This window comes from Caenorhabditis elegans, chromosome V (assembly GCF_000002985.6).
Source record: "Caenorhabditis elegans chromosome V".
Lineage (NCBI taxonomy): Eukaryota > Metazoa > Nematoda > Chromadorea > Rhabditida > Rhabditidae > Caenorhabditis > Caenorhabditis elegans.
Window position 1 is genome coordinate 17462959 of NC_003283.11, and position 16615 is coordinate 17479573.

The window sequence follows — 16615 nt, forward strand, 5'->3', positions numbered from 1 at the left end:
TTGTAAAACAACAATAAGCTAATTGCAGAATTCAAATATTTCTTCCCAGAGTGAGGTTGTAATTACCCACACTCGTTTATAGTTTTACGACTACATATCGTCTCCTTTTTGTTTTGATGACACACAATTATGATTATGATGATTATGATTATGACAATTATGATGACACACAAATACTGATTCAAACATATAGCTACTAAAGTATTTCACTTTCAAACACTATATCTACAAGCAAACATATTTGCTTATCAATATCAGCCATATTGGACACCTTAAAAACATATCCCATCTTCAAACTCTCACGATGGCTGAAGAAAAAAAAATTTTTTTTAATTTTTCAATTTTTTTTAAAGTTTAGGTATTAATTTGCTTTGATGTGTCTAGATATTAAACAGCTATTTGATATTTTCATACATTCTTTTTGTTGCATGTTGATGATGCTCAATCTCAAAAAAGGCTAGGAAAAGTTATTTTTAAATTTGACCGGCGCTCACTTAAGAAACTTAAAAGTTAGAAGAAATAAAACATTACAAAATCAATAAACATGTTAAAAGCTACATTTCTTCAGTTAACCATTTTCATGTATCTCTTTTCGTTGCTGAGCTACGTTGTGTTTATGTACTCAGACGCTGTTAAAATTTCACTTCATACTATTCCAAACTCTAGCCTGTAGCTCAAATTTCAGTTGTCTAATAAAAATGCTGTCAACTGACAAAACATTTTTCGCACTATTTGGCACATTTGGTTTACTGCGAATAATGTCAAATGGAGTATTCTTGCAGACTTATGTTCAATTTGAGACAAAAACAACATAAATTGTAAAATTTCACTCTTTCAGATTTCTTCACGGAAACACAATGCGGATACGTAGAGAGTAGTTTTAATTGATTAATAGTAAGAAATAAAATTATTTTCATATAAGTTTTTAATTGTTTCTTTAAAATTATGTTAACCATTTTCTCGCAAACTCATCTTGTTTTATGTTTAATTGAGCATTAAGTGAACTTTGTGATAGAAAATAGAAAAAAAATCAGAATCTGAAATTGAAAAAATACCAAAAACATTTCCATAGATTTCACTTTATGAAAACACATTTGAAACATCTGTGTAATGTTATAGGCAATGTAATACGTGCACAAAAACACCACAACGCGTGGATCCTGTGAAAACAACCACAAAGGCACCAGCAGCAACTACCAAGGCAGTGGTAACTATTTTTCAATTTTTTCAAAAATGAAAATCAATTAAGTATTTTCCTATTATGGGGTTATTCAAGTAGTGTCGGAAAATTAAAAAGTGTAGAAAAATTACGTCGCAACTGTATTTAAGTATATAAAAACATGTATTTAAATACATTTGTGACGTCACTACATTACTTGAATAGCCCCATTACTCAAATTATCTTTTGAGAGCCGGCACTTTATTTGTTGGGGTCGCCACAAATGCTACTCAATGTTGGAAGTTGGAGCGGGTTTATGGCGAATCATTACCAACTCTAGCTGAAAGTGGTCCCCGTGGTTTGATTTTCTTGAGAAGGGGGTCGCAAGCTCATCATATTAATCGTAATCATAACATTTCAGCCACTTCAATGCCAGAAATGCACTCCATTCAAGGATCCCATGAATGCAGCAGCCAAGTGCACCGCCACAACTGGTACGAATAGCGCCGGTTGCTCGACCCTTGCAGTCAAATGCACGATAAACCCTGGATTCGAATGTGATATAACTAAATGCATGGCAGACCCTGCATACAAATGTACTGATGCTGCACTTATTGTGAGATTATCCAGATTCTTTTCAAAAACTAATTTGTGTTTTCATATTTCAGCTGGATCACACTGGAGGCGAGTTAACTTTCACTGGCACAGGGCCTGGGAATGTCGCGGAGGCGTCAGTCACATGTGGGAATGATGCTGTTTGGGTAGACTCGAGGGGGTAATCTTGCTTTGCTTACAACAGTTTTGTATGATAATATTTATTTTCAGAATCCGAGGAAACACGTTGATTACGAGCATTGCCCCTCAGTCTTGTGTAAGCTTAAATCGCTAGTAACTTTGCCCGGAAAAAACGGGCACTTTTCCACCCTAACATGTTCTAGATGCGTTAGAAAAGCTCCGGTAACCGGCGACCGTTAAATCCGTCACTTTTTCGCCATATTCGTCGGTCGCCAGTGACCGACAACGACCTAGAGACATGGGTCGCCCGTTTACCAGCCCCAGACTAGAGTCGCGCTCCGTTTGCAATTAAGGAGCTACACATTATTTTGCACTGCTCCTAATCAAAATGTTTCAGCTTCCATGCCAGACCTGTGCCCCATTCACAGATCCTATGAGTGAAAAAGCCACATGCACCGCCACCCCTGGTATGACTCCCGGCGATTGTGCCACACTTGCAGTCAAATGTATGATAAACGCTGGATTCGACTGTAATGACGTGGCACTTATCGTGAGATTATACTAATTTTGTTGAAAAGCAAACTAATTTTTTGCTTACTTCAGCTTCAAATCACCGGAGGCGCACTAACGTTTACTGGCACAGGACCTGGGCAAATCGCAGAGACATCTGTTACTTGTGGGGACGATAAAATTTGGCAAGATCCGAATGGGTAAGCGTTGCGATTTTTTGCATCCAACTTCTACGTGATAACCTTCTCTTTCAGAATTCGAGGAAACACTTTGATTGCGAGCATTGCTTCTGAGACCTGTGTAAGTTTGAAATAACCTAGGCGGTTGGATCGCTAGTCGATTTGCCCGGCAAGTTACCACCAGTATCAGATCATCGAGTTTTTCCGCACAACCGCTGAGCGACTCCACGAGAGATTATCCTAATTTTATTGAAAAAAGTGAATTTTAATACTTCAGCTTGAAATGACCGGGGGCGAATTATTTACTTCTGGCACAGGACCTGGACCAATCGCAGAGACTTCTGTCACTTGTGGAGACGATGTTATTTTGCAAGATCCGAATGGGTAAGCGCTCCGTTTTTTTTTTGGTTTTTAACGGTTACATGTTTAACTTTTCTTTCAGAACTCGAGGAAACACGTTGATTGCGAGCATTACCGCTCAGACTTGTGTAAGCTGCATGCAAACTTGGCTGCGTCTGAAGCGCGGTCGCGTTTTTTTTTCACGTTCTACCACGCCTTGCCCAGGCTCAAAGCGTGTCTTCTCCGCGTGCACACTTATTTTGAAAACAAAAACGAAATGTGCATAAATTTTCTGGAAGTTTTGACATACGATGTGCGCGCGGAATCGACGTGTTTTCAGCGCTTACAAGGTAGGGTTTAGGTATGAGACTAAACGCGACGCGTCTGGAAATAGTTGTAACAGTATTGCATCCATAATAATCAAAGAATTGCAGCTTCCATGCCAGACGTGCACCGCATTTATGGATCCAATGGTTCCCGAAGCCACTTGCACTGTCACCGTTGGTATGACTAGCGCCGGTTGCGCCACCCTTGCAGTCAAATGTATGATAAACGCTGGATTTGAATGTAACAACGTTGTACTTATCGTGAGTTAGCTTTAATTTTATGGACACACAACGTTCTTGTATACTTCAGCTTGAAATCACCGGAGGTGCATTAGAAACTTCTGGCACAGGGCCTGGACAAATCGCAGAGACTTCTGTCACTTGTGGGGCCGATAAAATTTGGCAAGATGCGAATGGGTAAGCGCCTTTTTTTTTGTTTCCAACAGTTTTGTATGATAATCTTTATGTTCAGAGTACGAGGAAACACGTTGCTTGCGAGCGTTGCCCCTCAGACTTGTCCCTGATAAGTTTCCAGCTAGTGCACTTAATTTTTTTTGTTGGTGTTTTGTTTATTGTTGAAATAATTGGCTTTAACTAAAATAAATCGGGAAACATGAATTGTTACTGTTAAGGTTAATGGACAAAATATTGCACACGTGGCCTAAGATTTAGTAAATAGTGGCCTAAGATTTAGTAAAAAGTATTTTTCACGTTCGATCTGCAAAATCCGTCTAGACTAACTAAATTTGTGATTCAATAAATTCGAGGAAATCAAATTTATTTTCAATAAGCCATTTCAGTCAACTTATTTCCTTGCATGCTTCCTGTAATTTTTTTTGTGAAAATGAACCAAAAACTTTTACATTTAATCGAGCATATTGCAAATTACGTCTTCTATGTAGAATTTGTGGTTTCCATCTTCGGATTCATTTTTACTCTTCCTCATCTATTTATTCTCACTAGAAAGTCAATGAGAACGTCCTGCACCAACTCCATAATGATGGGAATTGCGATAGTCGATATAATTGTGCTTTTAGAAATTATACTGAATAGAGCGTATGGGTTTTGGATCCTTGAAAATCCGTGTTTAAACTATGAATCTTACAATTTTGAATTATTTCTCTTGATCGGAGAATTTCTCGGAGACACCGGAGAACGAACCTCATTCTGTCTGGGTGTGTTTTTGGTTCTTATCAGGTTGATCATTACAAAACTTCGTGGAAGTGCTGACAGCTTGTCGAGTTCAGTTTTTGGATATATCGTTTTTATTCTTTTGCTAATACTGCATTCTTTGATATCTTACAGTTTTTATTCAACATTTTTTCTGAGGGAGTGGCCGTTCTCATGGAAACCGAACGAAAAGTAGGTTATAAACACAAATTTCTCACTTTACAAGTAACAACACACACATTTCAGATGCATTGAACTTCCCCAGAATTACAGTGAAAAAGTATATATTCGCGCCTCGAAAGTTGATATCATTTTGTTTGATCCAGCCGAGTGTTACAATTTTATTACCGGACTTTCCAAGGTGACAATTTTTTCTAGCCATAAAAAATTTGTCGAATTATTTCCAGATTGTTGTAAGTGTCATGTACCCGGTTCTAGCTTTGATGCTGATACTTGATATTCGAAAGTCTGCAAAAACTGCGTCGTCACTCAGTGAAAAAAGAGCTAAAGAAAGGTAATTTGGCATTTTATAGTCAAGATAAATTACCTGCATGTGTATAAGCGAGACCGTTCCTTACATTCTTTAAAATGTGAAGCGGAACTGACGCCATATTCATCTCAGTTTTTTCTGAGCGAAAGGTGGTTCTCTCCACGCGGCCGACACTTTTCGGGTTCCGCTCCACACCATACAGGAGCGGCAGCTCGCAGAGGCAGGCAGAGGTCGTCGCAAGGTGGGCGCGGCAGGTGTTTTGGCGCCTACATAGAAGCCCTACTTCACAGATTGTACTTGTTTTTAGCTAACTGTTAAACATAGTACACCTGTTTTTTACAATTTCAGATACCACTCTGGACGTATGATTTTGGTGATGACAATATTTTACACAATTGCCAGTGCGCCTGGAGGAATTGCCAACTTCATTGAAGTGTACATCGAGATTCCTACTGATTCACTTTTAATGGTTATCCTAGGGCAAGGTTCCATATTCTTTCAAGCACTGTTCTGTTTTAACTCTGCGTCTCATTGTCTGATTAACTTCTCAATGTCTACGAATTACCGAAACACGGTGAAAATGGCATTTGGGTTTCAAAAGAATGATGTTTTAACGGTAAGGGTTTGGCTACTATTTCAACTTAGGAAATTGTTTTCAGGTTTCGAGAAAAACGACAAGAGCTACGAAAATTTAACAGTATCCATTTTTTGGGAAACATTTTAGTATTGTGAATTTGTTAATGGAATAACCAAACAGTCTTTATTCTTTGAAGAATGTTGTCGAGTTTATTAGAATGAATCGATATTTTAAAAAAAGACGTATAAATTTACAATACCATATCATCATCATTATATTCTATATCAATGTTTCCCTTCTGTAACGGGCGTCAATTTCCGCTGCCGGAACGACAACTGCTATTGGATCTGTAAACTTTATTTGAAAACATAATAAAAATTTGTTTACAATTTTGAAAAATGTCAATTTGGGCGGCTGATAATTTTGGATCCTTCTCAAAAAAAAAGTTGAAAAACGAGAATGTGGCCGAGTTTTTTGAATGAATCGATATAAAACATTTACCCTTGCATGCCATCATCATTATCATTGTTTTTCTCTTGGCCCTTGGTGTCAGTTTTCTCTGACGCTACCGCTGCCGGAACGATCACTACTCTTGGGTCTGTAAATTTTATTTGAAAACATAACTAAAATTTTAAAACTATTATTTGTAAATCACGCAGTGCAAGAGGTAACGGAGCTATCAGCAGAACACACTTATTAAGCTTGTTGAAGTATTCATACACCTACCTTTTGTGTAGTCGTAGCCTGGATATTGGTCATAACGAGGATCGAATTGCCAGGGGCCATCGTAAATTTCGTCAGAATCCATGATGATCTGAATAAAATAGAATTATTCGATGAGAAGTATGAAGAGGCTTGTGAGCGGTAGAGCATTCTCGACTCTTTTTAAACGCCATTTTCCGGTGGGAGGAGTTTTATAAAGGCCCAGTTGATAAGGAATAAATGTCCAAGACACACAAAAAATGAGAAATAGAATGACTTAACTCACATTGCTTAAAGAAAAACCGTATTGAAGGAGATGGGTCGAAGAAAAATATAATTGATAAGAAATTAAATGTCCTTGGCAAAAATAAATATGAGGAAGAAAAGAGAGATTGCTTGACTCAATGCTCAAATTCCTCAAATGTAGCCGAATTGTGATTATAGTTAGGAAGAAAGAGACCCAGAAAGGATGCTCTAGCCAGACGCAGACAGCTAGAGATCATTCAAATAAATGTTTCAGATGTTTAAGATATTCATTGTTTGAATCTAGCTTATCTTCAACCCATTTTCTGGGTCTCCCTTTTTACTCTTTTTTGGAACCCGAGATGTTTCCTATACTATCTATCCGATTCTATTTGTTTACGTGTCAGTCAAAGTATGATCTTATCAGTTTATTGTTCAACCAGCCCGGTAGCTTATTTTATGACTTCAACAACATTTCCGGCCGAATTTGAATGAAAATTTTATGATGAGCAACTGAAAGTGGGAATGCAAAACGGCAAATAGGTATGGGCGGCAAATAAGTTAGAGCTGCATATGTACATGAACCGGGTTGTGAGTGTCATGTTCCAAAAAACTGGGATTTCAAAAACAGTGTAATAAAATAAAAACCAAACCCACAAATAATGCTGACCTTGTGATCTGAAACAAAACTCAACAGATTTTTATAGTTTTCTAAAAAAACACCCTGTATCAGGAAAAACTCACAATTTAGTCACCAACATTTTCTGAGCTACAAATTTCGAAGGCTCTTCTCATATAGTCCACATAAAGGAGTTTCCAAATCAATAGTTCAGTTCAAGGAGCTATGGGTGCCTTAGACATCGAAACCGCCGGTATCACGTATACAGTAGGCCCACTTTCAAAAAGCCGCCGAAACGGCGAATAGACAAAGTCTCGATATGGCCTATGAACAAACACCATGATAAGTGTGGATGCAATTCCGTGAACCGCAAATGCAAAGACAATCAAATTGTTATGAAATTGATTTTGATAGTTAAAGTATATAAATGAAATGAATGCATTGACAGGCACCACAAAAAGAATTAGGGTCACTGATGTCTAAACGTTTGAAAATTTCAAACCTCTGAAAAAGGGGTTTACCTGTATGATAAAAGCGACCACGAGCCTGTGTTGCATTTGAACTGTCTTCTTGGAAATCCCACTTCGCCTTGCGAATATCAAGTTGTAAATGTTGAGTGCTAGAAATGTTCCACACTGAATAGTTGGGACAGACTCTGCCAGAATAATTGTGATCGCTGGACCAAGAAGTTCAGTGGCGAAAACGAACAACTCACGGCCGTCATTTGGAAGTTCAGGAATACATTGGAGCTTCTATAAGAGCAGCGAGTTTTACTTTTAGATACTCAAAATCTTCAGAGCGGGTTTTTACTCAGTGTCAGGCTTAGGTTGAGGCTTCGGCTCAGGCTTAGGCTAAGGCTTAGGCTGAGGCTAATGCTTAGGCTTACGCATACGCTTATGCCTAAGCTTAGGCTTAGACCTAGGCTTCGGTTCAGGCTTTTTAGGCTTGTAGGCAAAAACTCAGAGAAACTCCAAGCGTTCAGTCAAGCCAACTTTTCAATTCAGTCTGTGTCATTTTTCTAGAACTTTTCACATCAGAAGTGACGTGTGTTTGTTTGTTTTTAGGGAATTTGTTGATTTTCTATAAATTAATTTTTCTAGAACCTACCCTCCACGAGAGTTCCCTTCCTTTGCTCTGTTCTGGTATCAAAAATTGAATTGGCAAATCGTAGAGTGGCACAATAATATAACTGAAAACTATTGCAAACTTCCGTATATGTCTCCAAAATGATTTTTGGGCAAATAATATGAAGAATCGATTCTCAAAAGTAACAAATACTGATGTGGTTACACCTGGGAAATATATCGCAATTTTTTTAAATGTTAATGTTTCAAATCAGTTTTAACTCACCAGTAATAAAAGTGATAGCCAAATAGAAAAACAGGCCCGGAGATTCAATTGGACCAAGTCCATACCCTGCGATAGCGGGTAGCAGAATATACGGAATACTTAGGAAACTGAAAGTAATATCAAGACAAATGCACCAACAGTGTAGATTGAACAACAACCATTTGACGGATTTCATGTGAGCCGGCGTTTTGCAAATTATACAATAAAACCCAAATGCATGAATTGGAGTGGCTATACCCGTGATTATATGAAAGGTTGTTTTAAGGAACTCGGGACTAGCGAGATAGTTACTTTCGCAAAAGTTCATTGACAAATGGAAAACTGATTAGAATCGGGAGCACTGAAAACAACAAGGAACAAAACGGATATTATCGAATGTAACTTGGAAAACAGGGGGCTTGAATTGTTATTAATATTATTCAGAACATTCAGAATAACATGGGGGCTAAAAAGCTCCAGAACAAATATGAATCTTATTAGTATAATTGGAAAAGGTTGATTTCACATGAATATTTCACACGTCATTTGTAAAGCTTGCAATTCATCATATCCTTAGAAAACTTCTACTGACCGTACTACTGATAAGGGCTTTCACGACAGGCAGGCACCTCGTCTGAAGAATGCAGAATCGCCACAAAAAATCCAAAATCGATGCCAGTAGACATTTTTCGGCTTTGACTTTAAAAAAAGTTTGAATCGTTCAAAAAAGTTCCTTCAAAAAGTGTGAAATGACTTTGATAATGGCTACACCTCCCTCACAATAATTGAGGGCTTTTCGCTTCAGCTCGAGCCATCACCTGCTTCCTGTCTTTTCGTTACACATCTGACGCACAACTCTGTATTATTTTTCTTTTCCGAATATAACAGCCGTACTCTCTGGACTTCGCACTCGGAATATCACCTGCTTTTAGTTCGTTTTAGCCGTCTCAACTTTCCGCAAGAATTCGATATTTCTGTTGTTATGACGTCTGCCCTCGAAAAATACTATACGACAAACTATTCCCAATGCAATCTCGAGTATAGTTTTCTGGCGTCATGGAAAGGAGTTGCCTATCCTTCACATGTTATTCAATTCATATCACTTCCATTTCAAATTTTAGCATTTTATGTTATCATCTTCAAAACTCCAGTTTCTATGAAGAACGTCAAACTACCACTGCTGGTTAATCTTTTTTTTCTGTGCACAACTTGATATAGCAGTGTGCACATTTTCAACAGTTTATCTATTTCTTCCAATGTACGGAATGCTTTTCGTTGGGATTCTTAGTCTGTTTAGTGTACCAAATACAGTTCAATTTCTAATTGTTTATTTGACAGCAATATGTGAGTTTTTATAAAACAGATTATACTAACTAGGTTTATAATGTTGTAGTAGCTTCCGTATCGTATGTATATCTTTTCGAAAGTCGCTCCAGGACCCTCGTTCAGAACAAGTTTCGAATGGTTCGTGGAAGGTCGAGAATGATATATTTATTATATTTTTATTTCCATTCTTATCTGTAACTTATTTTCTGAATTTCGTATCTCCAGACCAAGAGGCAATCAAGTTATCCGCATTAACAGAGTATCCATGTCCAACAAAAGAGTTTTTTATATCAGAAGTTGCATTCTTATTGACTGATAAAACTCTAAAAGAAAGTTTTATTTGGCTCGCTCCAATTGCGGCGTTTCATTTGTTGATTTTTCCACTGTTCAAGTGACTACTCTCATTTACTACATTTGCATTGCGCCTTCAAAAACGACTTCAAAAGATACTCAGAATAAACAAAAAATGTTTCTCTTTTGCATTTTGTTTCAAACTTCTGTTCCGATAATTCTTGGTGTTTGCCCATTGTCTTTATGCTTTATTGCCAACGCGAGCGGTCACTATTCCCAGGAAATGATGAATGTTGTAGTTTGTTGTATTGGGCTTCACGGTTTTACAAAAAGCATTGCAATTGTAACTGTGCACAGACCTTATAGAAAAGCTGTTCTACATATGTTTACCGAGTTCAAAAGTTAGTTGTCACTTTAGTTCAAAAAACTTGATTGACATGCAAATATATTTTCAGAAAAGAGATGTTTGCTTCAAGTGTCACCATTCCCTGTTAATCTAACAAGTGTCAGTTTGACGAGAGGATAATCTTCTGATATTCAAAATATGCATTTCAAATATGAAAAGTTGGAATTTGAATTTCGCGCCTAGATTTTTTTTTAGAAATTTACATTTTCACTGCAATAAATTTATAATTATTTACCGCAATCCAACTGAATTTTGCTGAATTGCTGAATTTGCTGAATTTTTAAATTTTTTCGTCTGTTGTCAAATTTTTGACAACTTTTAAATGAACATGTCTGATTTAACACGAAGCGGTTGGAATTGAAGCGGAAAAAAAAACAAACGAATAACTAAAATTACAATTTTTGGTAACTCTTGAATTCTGATAAATACCACTGTGCAAAAGATGTTATGCAAGAAAAAAGCAAGCAATTTGTGAGAAAATCTGGCATTTCGTTCAGTATCTTAAAGGTAAAAATTGATCTTTGAAAATTTGATATTTAAAAATCACCTGACTGTCGCCGACGCTGTTCTTTTCATCGATTTTTTTTTTAAATTCTTTCTAATTCAAAAACTAACGCTGTAAACCCAATTTTTAACACGATGAACCCAGCATTAGAGTATTATTATGTGACGAATTATTCGAATTGTGAATTTCGTTATAACTTTTTTGACTCTCATCAAAGTATTGTGTATTCCTCTTATGCTATTCAGTTAGTTTCGATACCTTTTCAAATGCTTGCTTTCTACGTTATCATTTTCCAAACCCCAGTTGCTATGAAAATCTCCAAAACGCCATTACTCATTAACCATACGTTTTGTGCCATACTTGATGTCGTTTTATGTACCCTCTGCCCATTATACTTATTTCTGCCAATGACTGCAGTTTCTTGCATTGGATTGCTCAGCTGGTTTGGATTACCTACGTTATTGCAGTTGTCTATCATCTGTTTGGCAGAAATATGTAAGTTGTTTTTTAATGGGTGATTTGAATAGGACTTCAAAACGCATGCCTACCTGACCTTGAGGTGACGTCCGCCTGCCTCGCGCCTTAACTCACACCTTCTGCGAAAACACACGTAAACTTTACACGACAAAATGAAAGAAGAGGCAAGAGGCAGGCGTGAGGCAGGCAGATAGCTTTCCGGTAGGCATCAAGTCCTGAAATCGCGCTTGCCTACCGTGGAAGCCCTATACTTCAAAAAACCTTTTTTGGCTGAATTCAAATTGGGCGCCAGTAGTTATGAAAGGCCTGATTTGGGAGCAATAGCCTGCGAGCCAGACAGTACATTTTTCGTATACCAAATAAACCCAGTAAATGCATTCCAGGCGCCGCCTTATCATACATCAATCTTTTCGAAAGCCGTGCTAGCTCCCTTCTTGCCAACCGGTTCCGAATATCTAGTAACAAATCAAAAATTCTCTATTATTGCGCGGTAATGCTCCCAGCTGTGTTTCTGACCCCTCTGCTCAAGTTTTTCCCTGAAGATCAAGACGTTGCTAAACTAGAAGCATTGAAGATTTATCCCTGCCCAACTCAGGAATTTTTCACGACTTCAGTGTTCATCGCCTTGATTGATCAAGTTGCAATTCGATATGCTATCATTCCATTAGCATTGGCAGTGAGCAGCGTACTGGGTCATTTTCTATTTCATATGGTTTGCCTGGTGTATTATATTTATGTAGTGCCATCTAAATTCGTTTCCAAGGAGACACAGGGAAAACAGAAAACTTTTCTAATCAGCATTTTGTTTCAAACCTCCATCCCCTTTGCCGTAGTGATCATACCACTTGCTATTGTTTTCGCCTTCAATTCATTCGGCTACTATTCTCAGAAAGCAATGAACTTGGCTTTTTGCTGCGCACTACTTCATGGTCTGTGCGAAAGTGTTGGCGTGATTGTTGTGCACAAACCATATCGAGACGTGATTGGTTTAAAGATCGGAAGATTGTTGTTCAAAAGTAATTTTTTAGAAGTGAAGTTTTATAACACATGATAAGATTTCAGGGTCAGAAATTTCCATTCACGTTCAGCCATCACTCACTCGAGCCAGTGGAAACCTAACTAATTTTTGAATAATTGCTTACTTCTACATTTTGTTCAGTAATAAACGAGTTCTAGCTTGAAAAGGGATTTGTCACTCCTTCCTGTTCATGTATTCGGAAAACAAAGAAAATTTCCGTAAACGCTAACTGACCCATTTTCAGTCAACAACAAGTAGTTCACCATTAGTTTTTTCGACGGAAATTGGTTTCAAAATTTTATAAATTCCGTTTAAAATAACCTAATTAAAATGTCTTTTAAAAAACAATATAGCCAAAAAAATGTGAAAATATTGAAACTCGGTCATTCATTCACGCGGAAATTTGAATTTAAATGTGGACTACGCTCAGTGGTGAAATTGCTTTAAAACACGCCCATGGGGCCACAATGACCGAATATCATAATAAAAAAATTCAAAAAAATTTTCTAGATTTTATATGATTTTTTGAAAATTGGAAAAATCACAGTTTTCACCTAATTATTTTTGAATTTCCGCCAATTGAATTTGTTCGGCGGAGCACGCTTGCATTATTTTTATTAATTAATTTATTTTATTTATTCTCGTTATTTGACTGATTTTCATCATTTTCTATGTTTTTTTCCTCGGAAAATGGAAGAAATAAACAAGACAAATGCAAAATGTTTGTTAAAAAGTAATTGAAAATGCGTAAAACTATGAAATATACTAATTTCAGGCTTGTTGTCGTCGGAACACAGAATATCATAGTTTTACGCATTTTCAATTACTTTTTAACAAACATTTTGCATTTTTTTATTTCTTCCATTTTCCGAGGAAAAAAACATTGAAAATGTTGAAAATCAGTCAAATAACGAGAATAAATAAAATAAATAAATAAAAATAATGCAAGCGCGCTCCGCTGAACAAATTCAATTGGCGGAAATTCAAAAATAATTAGGTAAAAACTGTGATTTTTCCAATTTTCAAAAAATCATATAAAATCTAGAAATTTTTTTTGAATTTTTTTTATCATGATATTCGGTCATTGTGGCCCCATGGGCGTGTTTTAAAGCAATTTCCCCACTGACCTTTAATTAGTCCGTTAAAAGATTTTTTGCTTTCACACGCCGTGATTGTCCGTGATAAGTCCTAAAGTCCTTGTAGACCGGAAGTATTATACATATGAGTAATGATTCTTTTTGATGTCTTTTTGGCAAAAGCCCAGTCAAGCGGTCTCTGTTCTTCTTCTGACTTTTGTTTATAATGGGGGGTTTTATTCTCTTTTTGCTCTTATCAATTTCCTGCCTACATATCGCTAATTTGGAAATCAATTCTTCTGGCAAAATATCATAAAAATATATTGTGAATGTTATTACCTAACATTCACAAAAATGCTTCTCATCAAAACTGCAACCGTTTCTTTTTCGTTTCTGTTCACTCAGGCAGTGTTTTATTTGAACTTCTATCTTTTGCATTCGATTTTCGTTTCGAAAAAGCTCGCCAAAAAACCAGACTTAGTATTAATCTATTTTCGATTTTCAGTTGATATGGTGTATTCGTTCTTTGGTGAGTTGCGATTTTTCTAAAATTCTGTTGTATTTTCACTTTTTTGACAAGGGAGTCTATTTCTAAATTTGACAATTGAACTGTAGGCTAGCAAATCGAACTCATTCGGATTGTCTAAAATCCGGTTTTCCGGAAAGCCGAACAATCCGGCAAACAAATTCTTTTTGTTACAGCATTTCTTATTCAAGCATACTACATTGCTCGCCAGATTCATCCTGGTTTTGTTATTAAAAACGTGTCCTTTTATTTGGCATGGTCCGCTAACCTATTAGTAACTATTCGCCCGATTCTGGTGTTTGTAATCAACCTGGACAGAATCTTTGCCACCTATTTCCCAATTTTATATCACAACCATCGTCACAAAATTTCGATACGCGCGATTTTATCATTCTTTCTTGGTTGTTCACTTGTCCATCAATATATTCTCTTCGGATACTGTGGCGTTGTGGTAGATGTTCCACTGGACTGTGATCATTTCAAGTGCACTGTGAACGCGTGTTTTTATAGTTATACATTGTCAGTAGAGAAATACACAGATTCCTTGATTTTAGTCTCGTTAGTTATCTTATCTTGTCGGTTTGTAATTTGGAATTATTCTCTAGGAGCGCAAAGTAATTCACTGTTTACAAAAGTAAGTGGTCACATTGAGATTGGGGAGAAAAAATTGTCGAAATATTCTGACATATCTTGACTAGAGGTGACAGTGGGTCACGCGGGTCGCTGGTAAGTGTTTTAACTCACAATGCTCACGACCTATCGTGCTCCAATATTGTAGTAGTATGTGAATAGAAGTGAAAAAATACAGTAAAACATGCACCTTAGTTTAAAAAAAACCGCTTTGACTATGCCTTGTAAACACTTACACTCTGATAAACAATTCAAAAATTAAATGTTCACTGTCTTAACTATAAAAGAACATTTTCAGGCAACTCGAATTGCACTCATCGACTCAATTATCATATTCATATTCAGTTTTCTTCCTTCAGCAATTTCCCAGCAATTCCCAAGTATCAATTTCGAAACGGTTGGCCCAATAATGACAATGTTCAAGAATATCGGATTGTTCATCGAAGCACTAATTGTGTTCAAAGTACTGTCCAAGGAAGCGATTGTGATTAATACAATGAATAAAGACAATTGTTGATGCTTTGTGAATCGTATTTTCGATTACTTTTTTATTGATTTTCTCAGATATTTTAATTACTAAAAATGCGATCAACCCTACAGTTTTTATCCCAGTCCAGGAAGAAATCGATAAATTGCAGATTTTATTGAATCGTCTATTCTATACTTTGTCTATTAAGGCGGTAGTATTAGCACATGAACGAAGCAATCTAAAACAAAATTTATATTTATATTAATTATCAATTAATATAATTCAACACTTCTGTGATTTGCGATTGTATTTCCTTTTCGGAGAATTTTCTTAATCGCTGCTCGATAGGGTTTGTGCACCAACACGATTGCAATGCTCTCGGCGAGCCCATGAGTTGCAATACAAATGTTAGACAAATTCATCCATTCTTGACGATAAGTTCCCGTCCACGATGCTAACAAAACCGCCATAGCAGGAGCAATTATAACAAAAAGTGGAATTGAAGTCTGTATTGATACAGATATCAAAAATATTCTCTGGTCACTCCTAGTAGTTTGAGACAGTGTGCGTGGTGGCGCAACATATAAGTAGTATACAAGACATGCGACGTGAAATATAATGTTTCCAGTAGAATGCAACAAAAGTGAAGCAAAGATTAGAAACATGTTACTTGGGTTTCCCACGAATACGCAGACTGTGAACATAAAAATTCTGGTGTAGGGCAAGGGTAAACTTCCAGAGCCCGCAACTTTGCAGCATCCGATTCCTCGGCAACGTTAGCTATGGCAACTAGTACCGCTATGTACGGAGCAAAAAAATAGGTGTAATATAAAAAACTAGATGATTGTTTATGTATTCGAAATCGATTTCCAATTAGAGAGCTGCTACGGCTTTCGAATAGGAAGACGTATGAGCCGGCAACACCTGCAATAACGGGGGTGTGAGTGGTTTTTAAATTAATTTACCACTAGCCATTGCTGCTCCAAAAACTCCCTGATAAACAAATGGGACACCCAACCAGTTAAACACACCAACGGTCGCAAACGCCATCATTGGCTCGAAAAAGAATAACGTCGAAAATGAGCAAAAGCAGACATCGAGTAGCCCACCGAAAAGGTGGTTCAGAAAAAGTGGTAATTGCATTGGTTTCATTCTTGGCGGGGTCTTCGTGATAATAATTTAGAACGCCAGGACTTGAAAAGGCAATGAGAAAAATTGAATAATGTGTATTGGATAGGCAACTGCTTGCCACGTGGCAAGAATGCTATAGGGTAGATTACATTTTGTGTAATTTGTAGCATAATACTGCTCCAATGTCATCGACATAGTTCAGACGTTAGTGGAAAATGTATAAAAATGTATGCAATCCAATTTCGACAGGTGGTTTTATTAAATGCTGAAAATTGAAGAAATTCTAGATATAAGAACACTGATCACTTTGATCGTTTGAACATTCTCCTTCCTGATAAGTTTTTAATGCTTGAGGTAAACTAAAAATGTTTTGCAAAATATA

At 36.9% G+C, this 16615-nt stretch overlaps 6 protein-coding genes and 2 pseudogenes across 8 annotated transcripts; 5 read left to right on the forward strand and 3 right to left on the reverse strand.

The window, feature by feature from the left end:
* Positions 1 to 1619: 1619 nt before the first annotated feature.
* Positions 1620 to 3772, forward strand: F20E11.7 (DUF281 domain-containing protein; the record flags this gene model as incomplete). The annotated part of the gene is made up of 11 exons (NM_075020.3): positions 1620 to 1775; positions 1828 to 1934; positions 1985 to 2030; positions 2292 to 2444; positions 2498 to 2604; positions 2659 to 2704; positions 2861 to 2967; positions 3026 to 3071; positions 3357 to 3509; positions 3559 to 3665; positions 3721 to 3772. The coding sequence occupies 11 exons, from the start codon at positions 1620 to 1622 to the stop codon at positions 3770 to 3772; spliced, it is 1080 nt and encodes a 359-aa protein (NP_507421.3).
* Positions 3773 to 4092: 320 nt separating this feature from the next.
* Positions 4093 to 5603, forward strand: srw-72 (G_PROTEIN_RECEP_F1_2 domain-containing protein; the record flags this gene model as incomplete). The annotated part of the gene is made up of 5 exons (NM_001322603.1): positions 4093 to 4610; positions 4665 to 4779; positions 4826 to 4932; positions 5257 to 5524; positions 5568 to 5603. 5 exons carry the CDS (start codon positions 4093 to 4095, stop codon positions 5601 to 5603), a joined length of 1044 nt encoding a protein of 347 aa, NP_001309457.1.
* A 51-nt stretch (positions 5604 to 5654) lies between these two features.
* On the reverse strand, positions 5655 to 6322 carry F20E11.17 (Ovule protein). The gene is made up of 3 exons (NM_001129453.3): positions 6212 to 6322; positions 5987 to 6083; positions 5655 to 5832 (listed from the first exon to the last, which is right to left on the reverse strand). Exons 1-3 carry the CDS (start codon positions 6291 to 6293, stop codon positions 5796 to 5798), a joined length of 216 nt encoding a protein of 71 aa, NP_001122925.2. The 5' UTR covers positions 6294 to 6322; the 3' UTR covers positions 5655 to 5795.
* A 942-nt stretch (positions 6323 to 7264) lies between these two features.
* Positions 7265 to 8706, reverse strand: srh-235 (Serpentine Receptor, class H; the record flags this gene model as incomplete). The annotated part of the gene is made up of 4 exons (NM_075022.1): positions 7265 to 7528; positions 7571 to 7801; positions 8157 to 8341; positions 8400 to 8706. The coding sequence occupies 4 exons, from the start codon at positions 8704 to 8706 to the stop codon at positions 7265 to 7267; spliced, it is 987 nt and encodes a 328-aa protein (NP_507423.1).
* A 654-nt stretch (positions 8707 to 9360) lies between these two features.
* Positions 9361 to 10523, forward strand: srh-114 (annotated as a pseudogene). The gene is made up of 3 exons: positions 9361 to 9722; positions 9930 to 10396; positions 10451 to 10523. Coding segments are annotated over exons 1-3 (902 nt in total).
* A 517-nt stretch (positions 10524 to 11040) lies between these two features.
* On the forward strand, positions 11041 to 12513 carry srh-123 (Serpentine Receptor, class H; the record flags this gene model as incomplete). The annotated part of the gene is made up of 3 exons (NM_075023.1): positions 11041 to 11401; positions 11767 to 12399; positions 12446 to 12513. 3 exons carry the CDS (start codon positions 11041 to 11043, stop codon positions 12511 to 12513), a joined length of 1062 nt encoding a protein of 353 aa, NP_507424.1.
* Positions 12514 to 13831: 1318 nt separating this feature from the next.
* Positions 13832 to 15125, forward strand: srbc-61 (Serpentine Receptor, class BC (class B-like); the record flags this gene model as incomplete). Its single annotated transcript, NM_001365312.1, has 2 exons — positions 13832 to 14006; positions 14932 to 15125. The coding sequence occupies 2 exons, from the start codon at positions 13832 to 13834 to the stop codon at positions 15123 to 15125; spliced, it is 369 nt and encodes a 122-aa protein (NP_001352241.1).
* Positions 15126 to 15374: 249 nt separating this feature from the next.
* Positions 15375 to 16428, reverse strand: srh-110 (annotated as a pseudogene). Its single transcript has 2 exons — positions 16075 to 16428; positions 15375 to 16026 (listed from the first exon to the last, which is right to left on the reverse strand). Coding segments are annotated over exons 1-2 (1006 nt in total).
* Between the last annotated feature and the right edge of the window lie 187 nt (positions 16429 to 16615).